The sequence below is a fragment of the Mauremys reevesii genome, linkage group 20, assembly GCF_016161935.1.
Source record: "Mauremys reevesii isolate NIE-2019 linkage group 20, ASM1616193v1, whole genome shotgun sequence".
In the NCBI taxonomy this organism is placed as follows: Eukaryota; Metazoa; Chordata; order Testudines; family Geoemydidae; genus Mauremys; species Mauremys reevesii.
In genome coordinates this window covers 16542631-16569073 of record NC_052642.1, presented here as the reverse complement: position 1 = coordinate 16569073, position 26443 = coordinate 16542631, and the positions used below count along the sequence as shown (strand labels likewise).

Here is a 26443-nt window from a genome sequence, read left to right as displayed (position 1 = left end):
CACTAACATCACTGTGAACCTCAATTCTGCAGAGTCACTTCAACCAGAGCTCATTCTCTTTTTAAAGAGCAAGTTTTATTTGGACTCTAAAAGATGAGATGATTTAGGGTAGCTGGGGGAATGGGCTTGCCACACACAGAACTCGAGATTTTGCATTCTAAGCATTAAGGGCTAGACTGTAACCTACAATCTTCGCTGAGTAAGAGGTGACGTGTATCTGCACTTTCCAGAATGCAGACCAAGGAATGGATCGTGACTCGGAGTATCTGGTTCCTTCCTCACTCTGAAGGGAAGTAATCGGCACAAGGCCTTTACCATGCACAGATTACTTTCGCCTCTGTGCCAGCTCAGCTGTGTGAGTGTGGCACACTCCGGGGCAGAGTTTCAGAGTGAAACCCCCACTTCCTTTCCCTGATCGCCCACCTATGTGATGAGAAGGGCAGCAGCAACCCCACTAAGCCCATTCTTCCCTTCCACACAGAAACCCACAGAACTTCACACCCCATTCCCTTGGGCAGGTTTACTGGGCAAGCGATGTTCTTGACCTAATAGAACAGCCTTGAAAAGAGATACCTGAAGCCAACCACCGAGACAACTGTAAAGACACTTGTGACCCTCTCCTCCCCTCTCCTCCCCCCCGCCAACTGTATCATTTCTAACAACAAAGACAAAATACACAGCTGACTGGATAGAGGTTCTAATCTGTATCTCCCATCACAGAACATTCTCTAGGTCAGGCAGATGAAATCATAAATTTATAATATAGCATTACTTCAATTTTCCTCTTCATTTACTGCTGCGATGCCCAGCTCTGCTCTAACGAGTCAAAGCCCAATCTGCACAGGGGAAATTGGCTGGCTGCATATCAATAGCACATTAGCACCATGCCCATGTGGATGCTTCATCAAGCCAAATTATGGTCCGGCCGACCTATCCACCATTTCCATTAGCCGCCATTCTCATCCTGCATTGGGCACTGAGCAATTTATTTGCTTCAGTACTTCTAGCAGATGATCAATCTCACAGTAATTATGTCTTGTTGCTAAACTAAAAATCAAGGTTTTGCCTGGATTATCTCCCTTGAAGAGAGATCGTCCTGTCCATGAAAGTGTAAACTTAAATCAACAATCAAACACGGTTTTACAACACAACTTTTACTCAGTTCTGTCTCCCTAACCGAAGATGGCAGATCTTATATATTCCATCTCTTAGGTCAGTTGGAAAGTGTCTCTAGTCTGTTGTTAAATTACTGACCCAACTAGACAGCTCAGATGGAAGCTTTGCCGACGTTCATGCTAACTTAGGGCCAGATCTTTAGCTGGCGGAAGATGCTCAATGGAACATGCCACCTGAGAATCTGACCCTTAAACTATAGTGATGAAGTTTTGTCTTTATCTCTGCCACAGGTACTGCCATACATGTAGTTATGTGGTTTGTTCACAGTTCCAAAAAAATACTGGGGGGGGGAAATGTTTCCGGCATGGTGTTAACGTGCTATTGATAATACAGCCAGCCAGTTTTCCCCCGTGCAGATTGGGCTTTGACTTGTTAGACCTGAAAACAAAAGGTTTTGAAAATGTCACAATGGAAATGCCAAACAAACAAACAAACAAATAAATAAAGTTTCCGATTGAACAAAATATTTTGTTTAACTTTTCAGTGTTTTTTTTAAAATGTTTTTGCATTTTTGTAAGTAAAATAGAAGGAAATTACAAAACCAAGTCATTTCAACCAAGAAACTCAGGATGTTTCATTTAGAAAATGTCAAACTAAAATATTTACACTACTTCAGAATTATTTTTCTTCTAACACAAACAATTCAGCAAAATAGACAGGAAGTCATTAAACATTTCAGTGTTGCTGAATCTGTATTTTTCCACACATACAAGTTCCCACCAAAAAATTTCATCTAGCTTTACACATGATGGAACAGTGAACCCTGTTTTAAATATATACATTGACCAGCCATTACAATTACACTGCACAGCATTTCCTCTTGTAGCTATAAAAAGACATAGAGCCAAATACCACTCTGTAATAAATTCAAGTGGTCTTTAAACAGAAAAGCATCCAATAGAGATGAAACTTGCATTCAGTTTATAGGACAATATAAATGGGAAATAATATATTACCTATTTTTTTTTACTTAGAATTAATTTTACTGATGATATCAAAGCACCTAATAAATATTCAACTGTTAATACTCTGTAAAGAAGCTATTAAAGCCATTTTACCAACAGGGAATCTGAGACACCGAGTGGCTAAGTGATTTATCCAAGATCACACGGCATGTCATTAGTATTATTACTTGTATTTCAGCAGTGCCTAGAGGGCCCAGCTAGGATCCCCACTGTGCTGGGTGCTACACAAACGCATAAAACCAGCGAGTCTCTGCCCTGAAAAGCTTACAATCTCAACAGGCAAAGGGCAGGATAAAGGAAGTGTCGTCATTCCCATTTTACAGTGCTGAGGCACCGAGCGATTAAGACTTCATTGATTCCCAAACAGTTTACTAAGGTGACCCACCAACTGCATTTTTTCTTTTTTTGTGACCCACCGTTATGTATAGACTATAGGTCAGGCTGACAGGGAAGGGGAGTGGGAGCATGGCATGGTCAGGGGTTGCAGAGCGCCATTTGAAGCAGGGGGCACTGACCGTGATATCCCCCAGCTGTGCTGCCGCACCTCTCCGCCTGACTCACCTCTTCCCTCTCAGGCACCGTCCATTAGCCTGGCAGAGGTGCACCTGGGGGGGGGCCAGGATCTTATCTTCCCATTAGCCCCTACTCTCACCCCTCCCCAAGAGCCTTCCTCAGCCCCTGAGGGAGCCCTTCTTACCCCTCCCAGCTCGTGAGCCTCATGTCTGTTCATCCTGCTTCCCAGTTTCTGGTGCCAAGAGGAGCAGGAGCCTCCTTTTTGGCACATCGAGGACCTGGAACGCATAGTGGGCCCGGGTGTCATGCTGGCAGCGCTCCAAGCCATGTGGCCCGTGCGCTATAGTCAGAAGACTGCTATACTAGCTGGCACCACCGCGCACGTGACCAGTTAAGGGCTACTGGGTGCAACAGGCCATTCTTTTATTCCCACTGAGGCACGGTGACCAATCTAGAACCTTCCGGCAACCCACTGATGGGTTGGAACCCATCGTTTGGGAAACACTGACTTGCCCAAGGTTGCACAGGGAGTCGGTGTCAGGGAAAGGACATTTAACCGGGCTCCTGACTCTCTGTCCTCAGCTCTAGCCACAAGAGCACATTTCCACTCTATGAGCAGGAGAGTCCCCAGCCTCGTGGTTAGAGTCCACGTCAACAACTGCAGGGAGAGAGAAGGGATCTGGCCCCACCCACTCCACCAGGTTCTGACCCAGAGCCCTCTGGAGTATCGTAAGGATGGCATTCACTACCTACAGTCCAGCTAACAACCTCCCGTGAGTCTCTTCCTACTGCTCCGTCCCTCCCTAAGATGCGTCGTGGCTTGTGGTTGTCCTCTGCGACAAAGGCCTCTGTGGGCTAAGGCAGTGGTTCTCAAACTTGTGCACTGGTGACCCCTTTCACACAGCAAGCATATGAGTGCGACTCCCCTTATAAATTAAAAAAACACATTTTTTTTATATTTAACACTATTATAAATGCTGGAGGCGAAGCGGGGTTTGGGGTGGAGGCTGATAGCTCGCGACCCCCCAAGTAATAACCTTGCGACCCCCTGAGGGGTCACGACCCCCCAGTTTGAGAACCCCTGGGCTAAGGAGTCCTGTAATGGTCCCTCCTCCTGGTATAGCCCCTCGCTAGTCATGAGTACAGGTCTGTCTCCTCCTGCCAGTCACAGTCACGGCCTGTGCTGCAATGCCTCCTCTTAACAGGGCTGCCAACTTTCTAATCGCACAAAACCAAACACCCTAGTGCTGCCCCTTCTCCAAGACCCTGCCCCCCACTCACTACATTCCCCCTCCCTCAGTGCCTCGCTCTCCCCCACCCTCACTCACTTTCCCTGGGCTGAGGCGGGGAGTTGGGGTGTGAGGGGCGTGAGGGCTCTAACTGCGGGTGCGGGCTCTGGGGTGGACAGAAATGAGGGGTTCAGGGTGCAGGAGGGGGGTCCGGGCTGGGGGGAGGGAGTTGGGGTGTGGGAGGTGGTGAGGGCTCCGGCTGGGGGTGGGGCCAGAAATAAGGGGCTCTGGGTGTGGGAGGGGGCTCCGGACTGGGGCAGGGGTTTGTGCTACAGGAGGAGACTCCAGGCGGGGGGTGGGGCGGATTCGGAATGTGGGAGGGGGTCGCAGGTTGAGGCAGGGGGTTGGGGTGTGGGAGGGGGTACAGGCTCTGAGCTGGGGATGAGTCGATTGGGGTGCAGGAAGGGAATCCAGACTGGGGGTTGGGGGTCAAGGGATTCAGAGTGCAGGAGAATGCTGAGGGTTGAGGCAGGGGGATTGGGGTATAGAAGGGGGTGAGGGCTCTGGGCTAGGGGTGCAGGCTCTGGGGTGGGGCCGAGGATGAGGGGCTCAGGGTGTGGGAGGGGGCTTTGGGCTGGGGCAAGGGGTTGGTGGGTATGTGAGGGCTCTGGGATGGGGCTGAGGATGAGGGGTTTGGGGTGCAGGAACCAGCTCTGGGTTTGATGGCGAGGGGCTCTGGGGTTGGGGCGCGGGCTTATCTCTGGTGGTTCCCGGTGAGCAGTGTAGCGCGGGTGCTAAGGCAGGCTTCCTGCCTGTCCTGGCATCACGGACCACGCTCTGCACCGGAAGTGGCCAGCACCAGCTCCGGCTCCTAGGCGGAGGTGCGCAGGTGGCTCTGCGCGCTGCTCTCGCCCGGAGGCACCGTCCCCCCTCCCATTGGCCAGTTCCCAGCCAATGGGAGTGCAGAGCCAGTGCTCAGGGTGGGGCCTCCCCCGCTTAGGAGCCAGATCTGCTGCTGGCCACTTCCGGGGCACAGCATGGTGCCAGGCCAGGTAGGGACCAGCCTGCCTTAGCTGGGCAGCATCACTAACCGGACTTTTAACGGCCCAGTCAGTGGTGCTGACTGAAGCTGCCAGGGTCCCTGGGTGTTCCGGTTGAAAACTGAACACTTGGTCACCCTGCCTCTTAAACCCTCCTCCAGCTGGAGCATGCCAAGCAGGCCCGTTGGGTCAGGGCTTCCTGGGCCCAGAGCTCTTCCCTTACCCGTGTCCCTAGTGTTGGGTTTATCCACCCCATCATTAAGTAGCCGCCTCAGAAAAAGAAACAGCATTTATGCTGCACAAGCCTTTACTTAGTCTAATACGAAGGACGGGAAAGAATATATTTTAAAGTTTCTCACCAAAACCAAAACAAAACTGTCCACACAATCAACAATTCTGCAGCGCTGCACCTGGAAGTTTTCTGTCTTTACCTGCATGATGGGCAGTGCAAGATAAACAAAACTCACTGTTGAGATGTGAATAGTCTGAACACGTCCAGGCTCACAGATCCTTGCTTTTAAAATCAATTCAAATGTTCAAATCAATAAAAGCAAATTATAGTTTCCCCAACACAAGTAAGCACTGCTCAGTGGTTTATCTGAGTTATTATTTGAAGGATACAATGTATCTACGGAAGAGTTAACCCAACACCTTCTGATTATGCAGCTTGTAGTGAAGGGCTGCTGTCAAAGTGGTTGTTTAAAGTGTTTTCTCTGGTCTGTAAAAACAGCCCGGTACTGAAGACATCCCATTTCAGGTATTCTGGCGCCAGCACAAATTCTATATTACTCTAAGTTTTAAGCTGCTGGAAGGGAAGGCTTAGCCGCCAAAGCGCTTGTTTAGACTGCGGTTAATTTACACCAGTGCAGTACTGTGCTGATGCTAGTATCTATCATAGACATCCTGCACTGGTATAAGAAGTGGTTTGCATTATGGTGCAAGGTATTTATTACAACATTGCAGTATGTCTCTGCCAGCAGGTTGCACTGGCAGCTACGCTGGTGCAAGAATCCCCCAGGTAAACTATACCTAAGTCTCACGTTTAAAATACCTAGTACAGGGGTTCTCAACCCCTCAAGGGGTCGCGAGCTTATTACATGGAGAGTCACGAGCTGTCAACCTCCACCTCAAACCCCAGCAGGGCTGACTCAGCCATTCATCCTTCCAATGTAGATAAACAGGTGATACTCAGATTCGGAGGAGATCTTAAAATCAAGGCCCTGGCACCTCTGGATGGATAGTAAGGACCTCACAATGCTTTCAGTAATAGCTTGCTTGCCTGTCTCTGGCCAAAATGCTCCCCACCCTCTTGTGCAATGGGCTGCAGAGGTAGCTGGATGTAATCATAGAATATCAAGGTTTGAAGGGACCTCAGGAGGTCATCTAGTCCAACCTGCTGCTCAAAGCAGGACCAATCCCCGGACAGATTTTTACCCCAGTTCACTAAATGGCCCCCTCAAGGATTGAACTCGCAACCCTGGGTTTAGCAGACCAATGCTCAAACCACTGAGCTGTCCCTCCCACCACTAGTTGGTGTTTGCACAAGCCTCCTTTGTGATGAAAGGCACTATCTGTAGATATTTAAACAACATCTCCCTTTGCATCCCTCTCCCAAACATCTTCACATCTTCTTTTCTGCCTCTTCTTTGCCCTCAAAGAGTTCTCTTACTTTCTTCTGTGTGGAAACAACCTCCTTTAAAGTACATTCCCTCTTCCAAGCTCTTCAGCCGTGACAAATATAGGATTTCTCCACCATCTTGTGGCTCGTACTGTGAGGGGTGATGCTCAGTTGTAAAAGGTCCGGATCCTCTGATGTTTATACACAGCAGCATTATTATTAAGGGAAGGTGATTTTTGACTGAGAGGCATCTTTCAGTTTCCAACCACTCCAAAATGACTGGACTCTGGTGTATGAGGGGTACTGTAACCTCATAAGTGGACTAGATCAGTGGCTTTCGATCTTTTCTGTCATGTACCACGTTACAAAATTAAAGGTTTTGGGATGCCCATGCAGAAAGGGAGACTGGCTATGACCCTCAAATTGAGAACCCATAGTCAAGGTGCATACGAAACAAAGATAATTCCCAGTGGTGAATGGGGGAGATTATGTATTGAGGAGCAACTACGGTGGAGGAACATCTGCTACAGAGCAGACATGTTCTCCCTTCCTCTCTTTCAGTCCAAACAGTTGATCTTCCTCCTGTTATAAAGCAAATAGAAAAGTTAACTGAATGGTGACTATGGCTGTTTAAGAAGATGCTGAATGCTACAAAGGTTGCTACATTTTGGAGGCTAGAAAGGTTCCTAAATACTCTGCAAGACACCCAGGAAATGTATGCCTAATAAAGAGTTCCCTTTCCCTAATTTTGTCCCAGAGGCAGCTTCTCCTCTATTAAACAGACTCTGATGGGGGTGGTGGGGGGGAGGAGGAGGAATGACTTTCCTTGAAGGGCACAAGCTTCTTTTATGCATGAGCTCAGCCTACCTAAATTGAACATGTGCAGTAATGCAGAGCCCCAATCTGGCTTATGCAATGATATAAAACGTCTCTTGGAGACTTTCTGAAATTCGGTGTTCACATCAGGTAGCATTCCAAGGATATACACTTTACGGGCTGAGCGTTTCGGTCTCTGGAGGGATTTGCAATTTAAAGGGGTCCAGCTTTATTATTAACATCAGTACTTGTAAGGTACCCATCACTGCAGGAAGCTTGCTGAAAGAATCCCGTAAGACTCAGGATCAGCTGAGTCGCTCGGGGTAAGAAGTTCCACAGTCAGTTGCATTCCACTGAAAACCCCCATGAGTTTGACTCGGGGCTCTCTTTGCTGTGGCATTCCCAGCAAGTGGCACTGCTGGAGGAGGTTTGTCAGTAACGTACACCATTTAGGGCTTTTTAGATATGCATGAGGCCATAGGACCTGGGAAAGGTCAGTAACCAATGCAGACGCAGCAGCAGTGGTGCAATGTGATCATATCTGTATGCTCTATATTAAAGGAGGTCAAAGATGCCCTGTGCGGTTCAGAGCTGCTGGCCGGATATGATAACAGGGCATTAGCTGGATAGGATGTGGCTTCTTGAGTGCCTGCTGGATGACTGCAAGTTTTAGTGTTGGGGGAAGCCAACTCTCCCTGCAAAAGTCATCTCCAATTTCAGCCAGATGAGGACCCTGTGTGCTACCACTAACTATAAGGGGCACAGACCCAATTCACAAGCAGTCGCATGGGCTTCCTGCTGTATTTCCAGGGCTCTTACTTGTGAGACTGGCCCAAACTGAATCCTCCATTGATGCTGGCCCTGCATCTGCGTTGGAGAGATTGTCTCGGAGTCCACTACTCCTTCCTGTGAAGTAAGACATCAGGGAGTAGGCGACAGTTGGGCTTAAAACCGCTCCAACTTGCTCTTTCGGCAGAGTGGTTAAATAATGTTCTTAGTCTCCCTGAAGGGCATGTCTCTTACACTGGATGACAAAAAGACTGAGACAGCCCAGTAGCAGCTGTGGCACAGGGCTCAGTCTGCCTACGCTCTTAGAGAGGATACGTCCTTTTAAAAGTACTCTGATTTTGTCTCAATCAACCAATAATCACGGAACATGGCTATGTACTTCTCGGTTCCAGCTGCTGCTAGATTCTTGGGGCAGCAATGATTAATGAGGAACCCAACTTCCTTAATAGCTCTGAGGGAAGCACTATGCACTCTTTCCTTTGAGTGGTCTGGTGTATTCTTTCTTCTGATTTTCTTTTCTTTCCATGAGCTGCATCTGGAGAAGGTGACCTTGGACAAGGGCTTCTGGAGACCCGTATAAAAACTTTCGAGAGCAGCTCCGGTTCACTCAGTCTCCGTGAAACTTAATGTCTAAAGCTAGTAATGGAGTAATTCTGACAAAGGCCTCTTGGGATCTTAGCAAAATATTCAGCTACTTCAAAATCTCCCTCTGGCAATATGTTACTTCGTATGCCTCATTGTTTGATGGGTTAATTACACCCTTCTTCCTCTCAGGGATTGGGCCTCATTGCATGTCATTGCCAGGGGTTGGAAATCAAAAATTCCTCACTGAGCCTTTTGCTGACATGCCCAGTTTCCAACCTTGAAGTGTACTTTTACCGGCAGCCCTTGAAAAATGGGAGTTAAAATGGTCACGCAGATAGGCTTGGACTTCTGTGCTGTGACTTTGTTATTTAGCAAGTATTTAATATGGTGCCACTACAGCAATCAGGAACTTGGAAGAAGGAAAAAAAAATAGCTAGAGCAGATAATTAAGTATGTGGCCTTCAACATGAATCAGTCATTCATTCAGAGCAAGTCCCCATGATTTGAAATATAATTAGAGCATGTTAAGAGTGGTCCTGTGAAAACCAGTGGAACAGAACCAGTGTGGTTGATCTAATGAAGTCATACATTGCTCATGAGTAACAGGCACCTGTATGCCAAGAAAGGAATTTGCCAAAATGCATACATATTGCTTGCTTTCAACAGAAATAAATGTACTAGCCCAAGGTTTCTTTCATCATCTCTTAGTTTTAATGTTCAAAGCAACCTTATTCAAAGAGATAGCCCTAGTGAAAATTAGTCATAACATGCCTCAGGGTTAAATTCTCCTTTCAGATCACTGTGCTGGGCTCTGGCTCTGAAAATTCTTCTTGCTCAACATGCACTGATCTCTCATTGATGTCAAAGGAAGAACAGAATATTAGGGTCAGGATTCACAATAGTGAGCTGAAAAGAGAATTTTGCCCTTGGTCCTTCTGCCGAGGCTATAATTCCACTGCGTCTCTTTTAAATGCAGGTGACCGAGCCCTGTCTTGGAGAATTAGCTAACAAGGTTGCATTCAACCAACTCCCGTGAAAAAAAAACTTAGACACCATCGTAGAGCAAAGTGCTATAAAGCATGAAAGTAGATGGTTGAAATGAACATGGGTCTAGTAGAACAGGATGAATAATTTAACCCTAAATTTTAATTTCCAAAATTGAGAATCACATTAAGGGAGAGAAGTTGGGGGCAGTGGAAAAGAATAAAATATGCCCATCTGAAGAGACTGATCTATTGCATCCACGAACAGATCAGCTTCAAGGCCCCTGAACTGACCTCCTACTAATTCAGGGTAAAAAACACACACCGTGGGAAAGTCCTTTCTCAGTCTGGTGGTGCCTGACTTCAGGCACATCAATAAATGGCCCGATTATCGCAGGTATTGAGCACGCCCAACTTCCAGCGACTTCAACGTGAGTGCCGTGTGCTCCACGGCTGGAAGACGTGAGGCCACTTGCATCCTGACCCTGCAATGAACTTCGTGTGGGAAGAACCCTGAACCGCTCCATTAGAGCCAAGGATCCAGCCATTCAAAGATCACTGAAGGACTTGGGGGCCTTATCTCGGTGCCTAACTTTAGGCATCACCCACATTTTGGAAGATTTCAGCCTTTATTATTTAGTAGATTGAGAAGGGGTGAGGACAACACTTACAAATCCCAGACTAAAAACAGAGCCACAGCCAGGTTAGTTTGCTTTCCTTCCAAGGTACCGATTGGCTTCCCAGGTTATAAGCCTCTCTCGTGGGGACACCAACACCCCACCTGTGTGCCAGCTACAGCAGAGTTTCAGGAAGCACCGTCATTTCAGCCTGCTGGCATGCACTGATTGAACAGCAGGGGAGCGATATCCCGGTTCCCTTAACCTAACTCCTTCCACTGAAGGAAGTATGGGCTATTCGGGATCTCTTCCCCCCTCTCCGCTGTTATGCAGCACCTAGCATAATGGGGCTCCAAACTTCGGATTGCGGCTTCTAAGCTCAACCCCAATACAAATACAATAATTCTTTATTATTCTTAATGACAACAGTTCACAACGCTTCACAAGTCAGCCCGCCCCTCACCAAAAAAAATTATGAGGTTGGCTTAAAAATCATGACATTAACAAGTATCAATGTAGGGTTCTTTTTATTTGTCCTTTGGCGTCTTTAAAAAGCTTATTTTATAGATATAGACACACACACACACACACACACACACACACAAGTTGAGATTTTTGGGGTAACAACATGATTCCAGCAGGTAGGGGGTGTGAAGAACCCTCTCCCTCCAATCTCAAGTCAGATGATAAAATGGTGAGAGTTGGTAACACTGGTTCAAACAAACTCCAGGACCCTGGGCTGGCTAGTGGAGCAGGAAGAGGAACATTAAACACAATATAGAGGAGATAAGAGTGGAGGATGAACCATCTGTTGCAGAATTTGCGGGAGCTTTAACACGTCCCTTTCTCCTGCAGGGTGAATTCCACAGAACAACACTGAGTGGGGAAGAGGCAAGGAGAGAAAAGGTTTCAGGACTGTAGGCAATGGAGGCAGTGTGGCCTAGTGGACAGAGCACAGCATTAGGACACACAAGACCTGGGTTCTACTCCTCGCTCTTCCACTGGCCTGCTGGATGACCTTGGGCAAGTTACTTTCCCCTCTCTATGCCTCAGTTTTCCCATCTGTATAATGGGGATAACTATGTTTTGTTTTTTTTTGGTACCTCCTTTGTAAAATGCTTTGGGATCTATGGATGAAACAGCTTTGGACTGGGACTCAGGAGACCTGGGCTCCATTCCTGGCTGTGCCATTGGCCTGGTGGGTAAGCTAGATACATTTTCCAACAGGGGTCTCAGCTTTGCTGATCCCTCTTTTCACCCTCCATCTTTAAGTATCGTTGGTGGTTAACCCTCCCGTTAAGGGAAGGAGTAGGGAAAAGAAAAATCACACAGACTTTGGACTTTTGTTTAGTTAGTACAGGAAAGACTCAGTTCTGCCTAGGAACCACCTTCAAGCACCCTCACTCTATGAACACAGCAGGGGCCAACCATTGGAAAAGTTAAATATTACAAAGGGCGGGGGAGAGATTGAGCAACAATGTATGCTTTTCTAAAAATATGCTGGCAATGGATTTGCTGCATCCTGACTCGGTAACTCTGAAGAAAGTATATAAAGAGGTTGTCAGATTATATAGAAAGAAGAAACTATCTAGGCAGAAACAAATGAGAACCAATTATAACTAAAAGACCTCCTGAACAAATAGAATTTTGCCATTAAATATCATTTATCCCATTTAATTAGTATTTTCTGGACACAATACTCCAAACTAAAATACCGTTCTGTCTCCTTGAAACTTGTAATTATTGTTGCGACCTGCACTATTATGCATCTCCTCTGCTTTCTCTATCCTGCATGCCATTTAAAGCTGCAAGATTTTCAATTATCTATGCTGAACTGTCAAAGACACCTTTAAGAGAAGGGGAATAATGTGTGACTCAATTCCTCTAAAAAGGAAAAGAGATCATTTTTAGTCAGAATGAACACGCTGCATCTTTCATCATTCTATTTTTGTGAATAAGAGTAAAACAGGCTATTTAAAACATCCATTTAAATGCAAATTTCGATATCCCAGGAAGAAAAAAAAAAGTTAATCATTTACCATAGACAGGATTATTTCCCCACTCCCACCGTTTAAATTTTAGAGTTGCACACTGTGTGTAAGCTCAGTAATTCACGCACCTCTGCACCTTTAAATGGGGAAGACAACACAGGTAGATGCTTTCTCTTTAGTAGTTCCATGGCTACTTCACACTTACCCAACATTCCCATCCCTAGCATAAAAGCGTCCATGGTATATGGTAATCCTCGTGCCCTTCCTCTTGTCCCTGGTGGAAACATCACTTCTTTAGGTTGTGCTTTCTTACATTCTACCTATTGAGCAGAAACATGTACAAATGAGATGCAAATGAATTCCATGTAAATGTCAAATGCAGAACTGAGCTAGATAAAGGGGAAAAATTATTTTTAGCTTTGTTTGTTTTTTTCCCAAATGTGAACTTTAAAAATAGTCCACCAGTGTAAACGAGTCTAAAAAGAATAAATATGTGCATGTCTCTTTAAACACATAGCAAAACTCTGTTAAAATGATAAAATGCAGGTTTAATAAGTTGTCCTGTTTCTGAAACAAAAACCTATGCTCTGTTTACTCTCAAATGATTCTTTGCAGGCATGGAATGAATGAAGGAAAGTCATTGGCACAGTTCTATTACGAGTGATAACAGAAAATGACTACTGGTGATCATTACAGAAAGCTCCATTTTAAATGTGAATAAAGAATCAATATTTCTACTCGGCAGAGGAATTTCTTTAAATCCTACCAGTAAATGATCCACATTCTCTCTCTTCTAGTTATTTATCTTTATCTTTTGAAGTTTCTTAATACCATTTAAATCATAAAACAAATCTCGAATGAATAACTTTTTTAAATCTTGCAAACACGAGCGTAACCAAGAGTACAGGGGTGCTTTGACAGTGTGCGCTTCAGAACAGATTTGTGTCTCGTGCACCAGATCCAAGCCCGTGGATAAGGCATGGAATAAAGAATCAGAAGACGTAGGATCTAGGCCTGGGCTCTGCCACTGATTTGATCCTTAGGCAAATCCCTTCACTTCTAAGTGAAATTTCTGTCTCCCCTCCCACCCTTTGTCTGAATCGGTCCATTTAGAACTCAAGCTCCGGGGAATTGCTTCTTACGACATGTTTGTATAGTGACACAGTGGGGCCCTGACCTTGGGCCTCTTGTCACAACTGTAACGCAAATTACAAAAGCATCGGCTTTTCTGGTTGTGGATTGAACACACCAACCTCTAACCCGCAGCAATGAAGAACAGAATTGGCAATGTTTAGCATATGCAGATTGGGCTGGTGGATTCACTTTAAGCAGGGAAACATCTCTTCCACAGGCCCCGCTACTTGAATGAGCAGGCACAGGTGGGCGTGCTTCCTACATGAAAACAGGTAATTACACCAGAGAAACCCAGGGAGGTAGAATAACATGGCTAAATGCCTCTGTTCCTAATAGCCCTATCAGTGACTGTGTATTCATTGTCTTATGAAAACTGACCGCCTGTTCCTAGGCAACCTGATCAGTGAAAATTTCAGGTTTACATAATTTTCATTTAGGTAACATGAAGGTTAACTGACTGTAATGGGAGTATTTTAAACAAAACCACCTACTCTTCCACTTTCTATTGCAAACCCCACGACAGATCTTATTTACTTAGCTTGCTCGCAACACTTCACAAAGCAATAATGCTCAGATTCCGCCAACAACGATGTCAAAACACTCGCATCTTGCCAACAGATCTGCCAGAATCCATCGAACTTTGAAACGAAATGCCTCTAGAGTTCTTCTGATGTCACTGTTTTGCCAGTGAGGGCCTGGGTCAAGATTGCTCAGTGGGTATAGTGGGAGAAGAGCAGGGAGAGGAAAGGGGAGCCACTGGAGGAAACTGGAAGTATTTGAGTCTTATGATTAAAGCGTACAGGAAACCTGGGTTCCACACCATGGGTGCTGGAACTATGGGTGCTGCCGCACCCCCTGACTTGAAGTGGTTTCCATCATATACAGGTTTACAGTTTGGTTCAATGACTCTCAGCACGGCCACTATACAAATTGTTTCAGCACCCCTGCGCCACACCCCCCCACCTCTGCCACTGACTTGCTTTAGAATCCTATACAAGTGGCTTCATTTCTCTGTGCCTCAGTTTCTCCATCTGCAAAATGAGGACAATATGCATTCTGCAACACAGGTGCGTTGGGATTGGAAGTCAGATGTGCAAAACATTTTGCAGTCCTCAGAAGGATGCTGCTATGTAAAGAAAAAGTATTGTTACTGTGAGTGCTCTTTGCTGGATATATGAATTGTGGGTGACGCATGAGACTAGCTGTAAAAGATTTAAAAGGAGGCAGGCAAAACAGGTTAAACAGACATTATGAACAAGAGAGGCATCTCAAATGGAGACACCCGCTCTCTGCATGTCCTGTACACTCAGGCAAAGCCCTGGCAGTACCAGCAGTGTATTCCTTCCTCTTCTCTTCAGCGACGGTGATGGTAACACTGAGTCCTCAATGAAGGAATACATCCATAGGCAGAGGGAGAAACAAGCAAGTGACTTCCCCACCATTTTAAATAATGGGTCTGTTCTCATAGCTTCAGGCTCCCCCCTGTTTAGAACAGCACAGAGGGACCAACTTCGATTTGCCCTCTTCCCTTCTCCTCAAAATGTTTATTGGTTCACAATGTCTGGGGCTGTGTGAATGAGAGCTTCATGGACAGTCACCAGACTGAGCGATAAGGTTTCACTGTAGTCTCTTTTAAAGAAAGAGACAGAAAGAGAAGGAAAAAAGGAAAAAAATCCTTCCACATTTGTTAATTCAAAATCTCAGCATAGGCCTCTGGAGGTGTATGTTGCATCTATCTAGAGAAGAGGATGGTTAAGGCCCTGGACTTGGACTCAGACTATCTGGGTTTCAATTCCCAGCTCTGCCACAGATTTACTGTATAACCTTGGGTGAGTCACTCAATCCCTCTGTGCCTCATGCTTCTCTGGCTCCCATGTGTTTGTGAAATACTCAGATACTATGGAGATAGGGACCATACAAGTATCTAGATAAATATAAGAGAAACAGACCAAAAAAAAAAGTAATGGAGAAACAGATCAAACGGAAGAAGAACAGGACCTACCACACCTCCGAGCTCGACTGAGTGTCTCTATTCCCCACAAATTCAACCCTGCACTTGAAGACACCAACCTGTTTACTGTGGTAGTTAGGAATGAAGCTCAAAATTCCCCCACTTTCTTAGCACTATCTGGAGTGGCCCCAGGAGCGGTGCCAGAGTTTCTGGCGCCCTAGGCAGAATTCGGGGGGCGGCATTTTGTGCGCTCCCCACGGGAGCTTCCAGTTCCACTCCCATCACGCCGCCGAAGAAGGACCCTCTGCCGAAATGCCGCAGGCGACAGCGGCAGTCATTGAGCTGCTCAATTGCCTGCCGCTGTTTTCCGCGGCACATCAGCAGAAGGTCCTTCTTCGGCGGCACGACGGGAGCGGAACCAGAAGCTCCCGTGCGCCCCGTGGGGCACGCACAAAATGCCACCCCCCAAATCCTCGTGCCCTAGGCGACTGCCTAGGGTCGCCTAATGGAAGCGCCAGCCCTGAGTGGCCCTTAATGAGGGCTGCTTCACCTCGCAGCAATTCAGGCAACCATCAGCTTCCATTTCGGTTCATAAGGGTTTACTCTCCATAAAGTTCTCATTAAGATTTAGGGTCTGGCCCCCTCTAAATTCAAAGTGAAGCTCAGGGGAAACTTATCATTTATTGTTATTGGTTTGTATTACAGAAGCACCTAGAGACTAGGGCCCGTTGTGCTAGGCACTAAACGAACATAACACAGTCCCTGTCTAGAAGAGTTTACAATTTCAGTGTTAAAGAATATAGACAATAGGTGGATACAACAGATGGGGGAAACACAAGGAAACAATGACACACCCTCATGAAAACAGTGGTCATAGCAAGCCAGCCACCTAGCCACTGTGGAGTTGTTGTTTTTTTTTTGGTAGACATCATGCAGTGGAAAGTTTTAAGGAGGACCAGAAGGGCTGGAATGGGAAACTGACCCTAAATTCAAGCAAAATGCTATAATCTTTGACATAACCTTTCAATAACGTTTCCAGTGAGTTTCGAGTCTAAATGCAATATGGCAGGCTTCCCATGAATTTGAGTTTTGTGGTCAACAGTTGCCATCCCTCTTGTTGAAACCCGAATGGCCATGGAAAAAAACCTTGATGTTACCTCCTCCCTGCTCCCAGATCATCCTATAAAAGCCAGGGTCCTTCCTCAGGCAACAAGTACACAACACAATCCCATGTTCTCATGTGTTCTCTCTAAGTACCAGATGTACCAAAGTTCAGCAACCACCTCTGCAACTTCCCTTTGCTTGTTTTTAATCACAGGGCTATTTATCAGGAGTATGCCCAATTCAATTTCCTCAGGCAAATTCAAGTGGAGTGATCAGTGGAGGTGTATCATTTCATTTCTCAATCATATTCTTCAGCTTCACCACTGCTCAAAATGTCACGGAGTCATTGGTTACACCTCAGAGCAGTTTTCATTGCAAATATTCAGAATGATAAAAAACAATCTAGCCTGGCTAGAGGGACAATTAACAGGAAAATGAAGTTTGGATTAACACCGTTAGAAACAATAACCCAGTAATTAGCTTCTGCAACCACAAAACAGACTACCGCTGGTTTCAGAAAGATGATCTTAATTTATGATTTTCACAGCCCACAAGGACATAAGGAGAATGTTAGCAAGCTGCAAATAAGTTTTAACTTAGAATTAAAAACGAAAAACTCACTGGGGGGAAAAAATGTCACTCTTAAAACCTTGCAAATGAACATACCCAATCAACACTAACGATAATCTCAAGAGATTAAGCATTCCTCCCTGAGCTGGGAATGGATCCTTCTGGGTGGGGATTTAATACTCATGCAAGATGCTGGATTGGCAACCCTGGTTAACTCTCTTACCACAAAGGAGTGTGTAACACAAGCAGTGGCAACATCAGCTCTCCCTGCATTGCTCTGTCAATTTGCCCCCAGTCTGACTTGTAGGGAGCACCTTTAACAACAGATGAACACTTTTCACCTATAGATCTCAAACTGCTTTACAAAAAATGGCTAAAGCATTATTATCCCTGTTTTGCTGATGGAGAAACTGAGGCACCAAGAGGGGAAGTGACTTGCTCCAGTGGATCAGGAACTAGACCAAGAATAGATCCCAAGACTCAGCTCACCTGGCTAGTGCCCTGCCTCAGACGGTAGTTCACTCTCCATGCTGATGTAGATCCTTGGCCTCTGCCATAGGCCTAGTGGTCACCACACCTCTCTGCTGAGACTTGCAGCAGAAAGGTCTGTCATTGCCAGCTGCAGAGTTGTTTTTCTTTTCTTGTGATAAGAGAGAGCTTTTCATTGGGAACTGAGTGGAGATTACCAAACTCATCCCACACAAGTCCTTGAATGGGCATCAGACGGTAACAACTTTTGGTCACTACCAACCCGGGCCAGAAGAAGCTGCCATTGTATGCTGACCTGAGAAATGCAGAGCACTTGGTTACCTACCCCATGCTTCATCATGTAGCAAATGGTTCATGCTGGGATCAAATAAAATCCACTGGACCATGTCGAATTGAAGACAACCATGTAGTATCAGTTACATTACATGATACAATCTAGGACATTTTTACTGAACTGGGAAGTGCCAGTGGACTTCACAAAGTGAAGATAGATAGATAGATAGATATTTCAAAGTTAGGACACTCCCAACTGCCTGGTTAATGTGGACAATCAGCCCATAAATCTGGATATTAAACAAATTCTTCATTTCAGCGTTTGCAGTTCACTTTAATAATCTCCAGATTTTGGCACCTTCCCTGCATGCGGGATGTTCTTCAGGTTTAGTTAACTAACAAAGGAAGTTTTAACTCTAAGGTGAAAATAGAGAGAAGCTAAAATTCACTGTTTTTGTTTAGTCTGGTCTTGAGAATTAATATTACACTGGAGTGTTCTTGGGTCAGGTCTGAGCAGGCAAACTTGCTGGAACCATGGGCTGTCAAGATGGGGAGTGAAAAGCCTGTTGTACCCAGCATAACAAAACGAGCTGTCAGCTCTCAACACCCAGATGTTTCAGTAAAACATGGCTACAGCTTACCAAAGAAACCAGAGCTATTTTGGGGGAGGCAGCCAGGGGAGAGGGAGTGTTCTTCTATTTACAATGCACAAAAAACTGCTTGCCACCCAAAGACAAGGCAACCTTGTCTTGCCAGCAAGGAATAATTGACAGCAAGTTGGATTAGTTTACCTCTGAGATGCCATGTTGTTCATGCAACTGCAAGCCACAACTACTGTTCACGTAATACTAAAATCTATATTCACCTAGTAATGCCGTAAAGGTCTATTTACATGAGGGAAGAGAGGGAAATGTGTGTGTTTTTTTAAAAGGCCTTCAAAGTGTGGCAAACCAGAGGTGGGGAGTATGGAATAACTAATCACTTAATAGATGCTCAGACTGTGACAGGGAGGTCAGTGACTGCAGGACAGAATGGAACAACATCTTCCATATTTTCTTGGGATAGATCACTCTGATCTGTCCAGTAAAGTACTTGACAAGTCTTAGCATTGGCGCAGTCCCTCTTCTTTGCTGTGTCCCCCACCCCCAATCCAGCAGGCTTTGAAAACCAATTTAATCACGGCACATCCCATAGTCTGCAGCAGTTAAATGCACCATGTCTGTGTTGTCTTTTTGTGTCTTTCTTTTGGAGGAAGGCATCCAAGTTACAGGCATTCTGCAGTGTCCTTCACTCAGACCTACACTGCCTTGTGATCTCTGAGGGAGCTGCTGCCCGGCATTGTGCATCTCTTAGAGAACAGACAAACCTGAACAATCCCACAGCATTCGCGTCTAAAACAACTTCACTCCAGCCTTGCCTCCCCCACTCCCTCTCCCGCAGGCCTTCAACCAGCCTGAATGAGACTACATCTGCAGCCAGTGCCTATCATTACTGCCAGACGCTTCACACTGCAGTCCACAACACTGGCATAATATAATCTCCCAGAACCATTAGCAATGTATTTGGCTCAATGGCCTGGTCAAAGCAATTCTGGAATGTGAGATCATGATAAGAAGCCAAGTTTTGCTGCAGCTTGATGTGATCTGCGGCATCCTAGCTGTACACATTATCTGTAGCAGTAATACAGTAGTGCCTAGAACCTCATTCAGGGTCGGGGCTCCATTGTGCTACGCTCTTACGGACACATAATGAAGAGGCAGCCCCCTTCTACAAGGAGCACACACATCAAAAGCCACTGTGGCCCAGTGTTAGAGCTAGCGACTGGAGTTGGGACTCCTGTGCTTAATTCCTGGCTCTGCCGCTAACTTGATACATGATCTAGTCACGTAAAACTTTTTGTGACTCAGTTTACCCATCTGTAAATGGGGAGTGATAATACCTATCTTGCAGAGTGCTGCTGAAGATAACGAATGCACGTGCTTTGAGATCTTCATACAACAGGTACTAGAAAAGGACAAAGTGTTGTTTTTGAGGCACTAAACAGAATAGAAGACTGCTCAAAATCTAAATATATTTACATGCATATAGAGCGGGGCTTCTCCTGTCCTAGTCATTATCACTTAGTTTGGCTATAACTTTCCATTTGCTATCTCCCTTTAACCAATGGGCCTTTAAAATGTCCCTTCACATATCTGAAGGGAAAGCCAAGGTTACAACCCAACTGCAACCTTATAGCCACATTAAATCACCGACCATTTCTCAAATGATGCATGCGCACTGACGGCCAGGCCACTTGGTAAGCCTCTTTGAAGACAAACCCTGTAAAGAGCCAATTTCCCACACTGTGCCCAGAAAGCCTGCTTCTCCACACTGCACTCCTCAACTGTAAAGCAGCCCGGGGCATATTGTCACCTACAATAAATCCTAGTATCTTTTACATTCATCATTATTAAAATGCATTCAGAACTACAGTGCGTACGGAGAAGAAAAACAACAAAGTGCAAAGAGCGGAAGTAAAATACTAGCAGGACAGGCTGTGTTGTCTGGTAGATGGTGCACTGTACTGAGAGGCAGGAGTTCTAGATGGAATTCTTGGTTCAACCACTGACTTGCTGTGTGACCTCAGACAAGTCTCTTCTCCTCTGTTTCCCTGCCCACCATTTCACTGTCTTGTCTACTGTTATTATAAGCTCTTAAGGGCAGTCACTGCTGTTTATTATGCTTGTGGACAACAGAACCCCGATTTCAGCTGGGGACTCAGGTTACTATTCTACTACACCTACTAAAAACACACCACAGCTTTTAAAAAGGGCGACTGAGTAATTTAGGGGATTGCAAATGACACACAAAGCTTTTACGCTCTAGGTTGGCAGTTATAACCTAGATTGTTTGCAGAGTTGTTGTAGCCGGGATGGTCCCCTGATGGCAGACACACAAGCTAGGTGGGGTAATATCTTTCATTGGACCAACTGATGTTGATTTAAGGGACAAGTTTTCAAACTACACAAAGTTCTTCTTCAGGTCTGGGGAAGGAAATCAGTGTCTGAACTAAATATAAATTGGGACAGACTGTTAAGCATAAGGGGTAACATGTTGTAGGAGGCCACTTGAAATGGAGTAGGCAATAAGAGTCCGTTATAGAAAAGGAATCTGAAGTGGGCCATTAAGAGTAAGCAGGTAGGTGTGTGTTACATATTGTTGTAATGAGCCACGAAGACAGTCCATGATTTTTGGTATCCAGTAGTGTAATGAATTTAATTCCCATTCTCGTCTTTTGAAGGTGTTGTGCAGGTTTCCTTTGAGGACGAGTATTGATCAGATATGGAGTGATTGCTTTGTGAAAAGTGTTTGCCCATGAGTGATGCGGTGTTTTGGTCTTTTATCATTTTTCTGTGAGAGTTCATTTGAGAGCGCAGTGATTGTCTGGCTTCACCCACATGATTATTGCTGGGGCTTTTAGGGCACTGGATGAGGTACACCACATGTTGTGTTAGGCATGTATGGGACTTAAGAACCTTGAGAGCTGTGTTGTGGGGGCGATATTGATCATCGTAGCAGTGAAGATGTGTCTTCAGATTTTGCATCAGTTGTTCTGGCAGGGTCTGGTGCCACTTTGAGTTGGTGGGTCCTGATCTGTGGGGAGCTTGCTTCTGATGATGAGGTTGAGGGGTTGTTTGAAGGCCAAAAGGGGGGGGGGGGTCAGGAAAGATTTTTTTCAAGATGTGGTCCCCACCAAGTATGGGTTGTAACTGTCTGACGATACCCCGTATGGGTTCCAGTGCTGGGTGACAGGCGACAACTAGGAATGTTTGGTCAGTGGTTTTTTTCCCCCATTTATTGAAGCAGGTTCTCCTGGGGCATTTGGGGGGTCCTTTTCATGATGTGATCTACTTCTCTGGTGGAGGGTCCTTATTTAGTGAATAAGCATGTTTGAGTGCGTACCCTGGAATTTTTCTTTGGAGCAAATTCTGTAGTATATGAGTGCCTGACTTAGATAACAGATTTTTTTGGTGTGTCTGGGGTGGTTGCTGTATCTTTGGAGGTAAGTGTGGCGATTTGTGGGTTTCTTATAGTCCTTTCTAGAGTTCCAATATTGAAACTAATCATGGTGTTCCGAAATCTATGAGGTAGTTTAGGTTTTCTGTCCAGAGGATGAAAAGAACACCGTAGGTATCTCAGGTATATCACTTGCTTCGTGGTGCATTTATCCAGAAATTCTTCCTCAAAGAGGCCCATGAAGAGGTTGGCATATTGTGAAGCCATCTGAATACCCAGGGCTGTTCCCATGGTTTAGGCAAAATGTTTGCTGCTAAATGTGAAGTTGTGGGTGAGGATGAAATGGATGACCTTGGCAATGTTTTTGAGGTGGATTTTTGAGCACTGTACATTATCTTGTAAGTATGTGAGGCAGGGAGCAATGCTGTCATGCTGTCATGTTGGCGTATAGGGAGGTGACATCCATAGTGGCAAGCATGGGGTTCTGGAGGGGGTTGTTAGTTTCTGGAGGAAGTCAGTAGTGTCTTGGAGCAAGCTGACCCTTTATGCAGTCCTGATTTTCCTCCAGTAAGAGTGCCATGGCCCAATATGATGGGTCTGCCTGGGTTCCCTTGTTTGTGTATCTTGGGAAGCAGGTAGAATCCTGGGATGGGTTGTAGAGTTGTTTGTGAAGGATTTCACAGTATCTTTAAATTCATTTGTGAACTGTGGTGTGTGTGGGGGGGGGGGCTATCTTCTTTTAGTTCTTGATAGACTCAGTGGTGCCAGAGTTGTCTATTGGCCTTGTTGACGTAGTCATTGTGATTAAGGACTAAGATAGTGTTCACTTTGTCTGCTGGTTTGATCGCTATCTGGTGATTGGATTTCAGGGACTGTACAGCTAACTTCTAGGTTGGCAGTTTTAATCTATTCCACTTCAGAGCAGGAAGTTACCACCACCGCCATAATGCTGGTTGGTGGTTCCTATGTATTAATGAATGGATGAATTAGCCACATTTCAGTATTTCAATCTTGATCCAAAGCCCATTGAAGTCAGAGTCCTTCCCCTGACTTCAAATCAAGCTTCTAGTGAAAAAAAAAAAACATCCATCGTGTGTGGCAACCTCTCTGACAGTCTCAGCAGAGAGCCCAAGAACCAGACAGCCCACTCTGGCTGAACTAATGGCTAATCCCTAGAGGCAGGTACCTCCAAGGACAGGGTTTAAACAGAGGTGGCAGTGTGGACAAGTTTACCTTTGCTGCCGCCTTTGCTGTGCATGTTATTGGCAGGAAGGGGCGGGACGGAGGACCTCCAGATCTGTCAAACCAGGGCCAGTTTTCCAAAGTGCTAAATTCTCTTATACTTTATGGGTATATGAAGGATAAACAGAAGTTTGAGAGAAATTCAATAGCTAATGTGTGTATTCATCTATGCTAAAGCATCCTATAATTTTTGTTAGCCAGCGATCCCCTTTTCCTACTCTGATCCACCTGTTCTAACTTTTAGACTGTAAACTATTTGGGTCAAGGGCTGTTTATTCTCTGGCTGCACAGCCCTTGGCATAATGGAGCCCAGATGTGGTCAAATAGGTGCTACCACAACATAAATGATAAATATTAATATCTACTGCATTCTATACCACTGTGCAAAATTATATTTTAAAGAGAGAGAATCACCCCCACCATATATCCCCACCCCTCACCCCACACAGACAACATGCTCCGTTTCTATTTGCAAAATAGCCTACTTGTATAGAAAAAGCATATCCTGGGATTGTTTTTTTTTTTTTTTTTTTAATGTTTGGAGATAATCTTACTCCCACGTACATTTATTAAATCTTACTCCCACATCATTTATTAAATGCCTCTCTGGCTTTTTCTTTTTCGCTTTCATACTACTCATTTACTATTGCGTTTGACATTCTAAGCTTTATAAATGGCAACAGAAGCAGAATGGATGAGCTAAAATTAGCTTACAAGTGAGAAGCGAACCTAGAAATAGGCTCACAAACAACAGTAGCCAAGTTACCTTCATTTTCCCACTATGTAGAATGACAACTTGCTGAAGATGGGAGGGAGAGAGAGAGAGATCTCAACATTATGAATGTCAGTTGCTAAATCGGGAGGTGCAGTATTGATGGCTGCCCTCTTCGCTGACAGACCAGGGGACCTCCAGAACTCAAAGCATGAGCTGTTACAGCTTGAGCTTAACCACCAAGTCTCTGTAGATGGGGTCTGCAACAACTTGTATCCTCTGCAAATTGGCACACCGGGGGATCTATAACACGTACTTACCAGTGGGTTGCCCAGTGGTCAGCCCAGGATGGATTTCTAGCTGCTAAAGTTAAGTACTCTCCCAGCGCTCCATAACTAGCTGTGTGTCATCTTTAGGCATCGGCGCCGGCTCCCCTTCCCACCCACACACCAGCTCTCGCTCTCTTTTGTGGATCTGGTAATTCATCCACAGACACATCAGCAATGCAATGACTCAGTCCTGTGCCTACATCATGCATCATCTACTCTCTCGTGGGCAGCTTTTAAGTTAGTGCAGTGAAAGGAGCTACCAAAAAAAGATGCTCAGAGCATCATGGCTTTCGTATCATGGACGGAGTAGGTATGACATGTTTTGTTTATAAGGATTCATTTTAATTATCCATGACACCAAAAAACAGCCTACACCTTTTTATCCCCTGCTCAATGCAAAGCTCCTTAACAGGCCCTAAACCTGGGATTCCTCAGGCATCCTTTAACAGGTCTCCCAGCCCCTCCTCACCCAGGGAGCGTGGGAGAATAGCTGGGTAAAATTCCACAGCAGAACCGGAAGCGAGCTGAAATGTAAGTGTTATTGGTGAACTAGAGGCTGGGGGCTCTTGCCCCTTTTCCTTGAACTGCCTTCTGGGGCAAGGCTCAGGGGACATTGCATACTCTTAACTGGGCATCCAAGCACCGCCAGGGGGTAGCTGGCTAGTTTCTGCCTCTCTCCTTGGGCAGCCCTGTTCTTGCCAAAGGCGAGGCATTTGTGTTAGTCTGGTGTATCTCAGCCTCACAGGGTTACAGGCCCAGTAAATATGGCAACAGCAGCACTGGAGGAGCGTCTAGTCCAGCAACACCAGAAAGGGAGGTCAGAAGATGTCTTGAGAAGTCAGAAGGGGAGGAGCTGGCCAGCTAGCCTCTGAAATACATGGAAGTGGAGAAGCAGGTAAGTGTCATGACCTACAGGTCTCGAATCTGGGTCTGCAGGGTTCCTGGGAGCAGCTGCACTCCAGCCCTCCACCTGGCAGTCTGCTGACAATTGCTTAACTGGGACCCACGAAGACCAGCCCCAGTTTGAGGCTCTGCCCCTGAGGTCCAGTTGACAGAATCCCAGAGAGGCTGATCGGCTCACCGGCCCTACGTAAGTCAGCAGCAGGAACAGGAAGCTGGCCGAACAACTGGGCTCCACCTTGCTCCTGCTCCCTGGCATCCGGACCTGGCGTGACTCCTGGCATCTGACTCGTGGTTCTGATCTCCAGTTTGTCTCCTGCCTCCTGGTATCCTGACCGACCCAGCTCTTGACTCCTGTCTCATGACTGCAGACTCTGGCTCGGACTACTAGGTCTGTCTGACCGCTGCCTGGCTGAGACAATAAAATGGACACTGCTGAATAGAGAGGCCAATTTCTGGTGTTACCATAGTAGGGAAAAGAGCAGGAAGAAGGTCGGTAAGGAGTGTGGAAAGCCAATGAGCTTTCCCCATGAAGACAGGACCGCTCGCAACCAAAGCCAGAAGGGCAGCTCTAGTAGGGAAGCTGAATGCCAGCTGAAAACTGTTCCCTACTGAAGCCAGGAGGAAGGGGTGCAGCAACATCACACCCACTGAGGGCTATGTATTGTACAAACCCCCCAGGGAATGAGAAACTGCTGAGTAACTGCAGGAACTGAGAAGTTCAGGTCCGTCCTCCTAACCAATGCCCTGCACTTGCAGACTGGCCAAGCCAACAATGAGAGCATGGCTTACATACCACTGTGTGTGTCTGTGTTTGACTGCTAGAACCTGTGACAGACATGGGAATGTTCCACAGATGCCACTGTATCCAATTAGCAAGAATAATGTCTGCAGGAAAATTTGCATCACATTAGATTCTAAAGGGTGGGATTTTCAGAAGCACCTTGCATTGACCTAACTCTATCCCTGCAGAACTGGTGATACCCTAAAACTATGTCCAATGGAGTCAATAGTGAAACTCCACTGGCTTCAATGACAGCAGAACTAGGCCAAGGTTGAGTGCTTTTTAAAATCTCCCCATTGTGTATAAATACACAAGACACACATGCAGCAAAAAAAAACACCCATGCAATTTGTTTGAAATTCTACAACAGACCGACATTCCACTATGAACGTATCAAATGAAGTGTCTCAGGCCACTCACTCACTTTGTCCTGCTAACGCGACATCGTTGAAGTTAAACTGGACTCTACCGCACAATTCTTTTTCATCTCATATCTGTACTACACTAAGTAGCTCACTGAGGGCCAGCACTGAAATCCAGGGAGCAATGGTGATTTACATCAGCTAAGAATATGAATCTAAGAAAAACCACATAGTGTGAAATAACTGAAGTAATCTCCCAGCTATTTTCTGCATCA

At 45.7% G+C, this 26443-nt stretch overlaps 1 protein-coding gene across 18 annotated transcripts in view; it reads right to left on the bottom strand.

Moving 5' to 3' along the window:
• Nucleotides 1–26443, bottom strand: part of MSI2 (musashi RNA binding protein 2) — a 388181-nt gene that overhangs the window by 61664 nt on the left and 300074 nt on the right. For all 18 annotated transcript variants that reach the window (XM_039508152.1, XM_039508154.1, XM_039508155.1 and 15 more), the window contains one exon: nucleotides 12528–12642. In XM_039508152.1, coding sequence (XP_039364086.1) covers nucleotides 12528–12642 — 115 coding nt within the window. The remainder of the gene's footprint in view (nucleotides 1–12527; nucleotides 12643–26443) is intronic.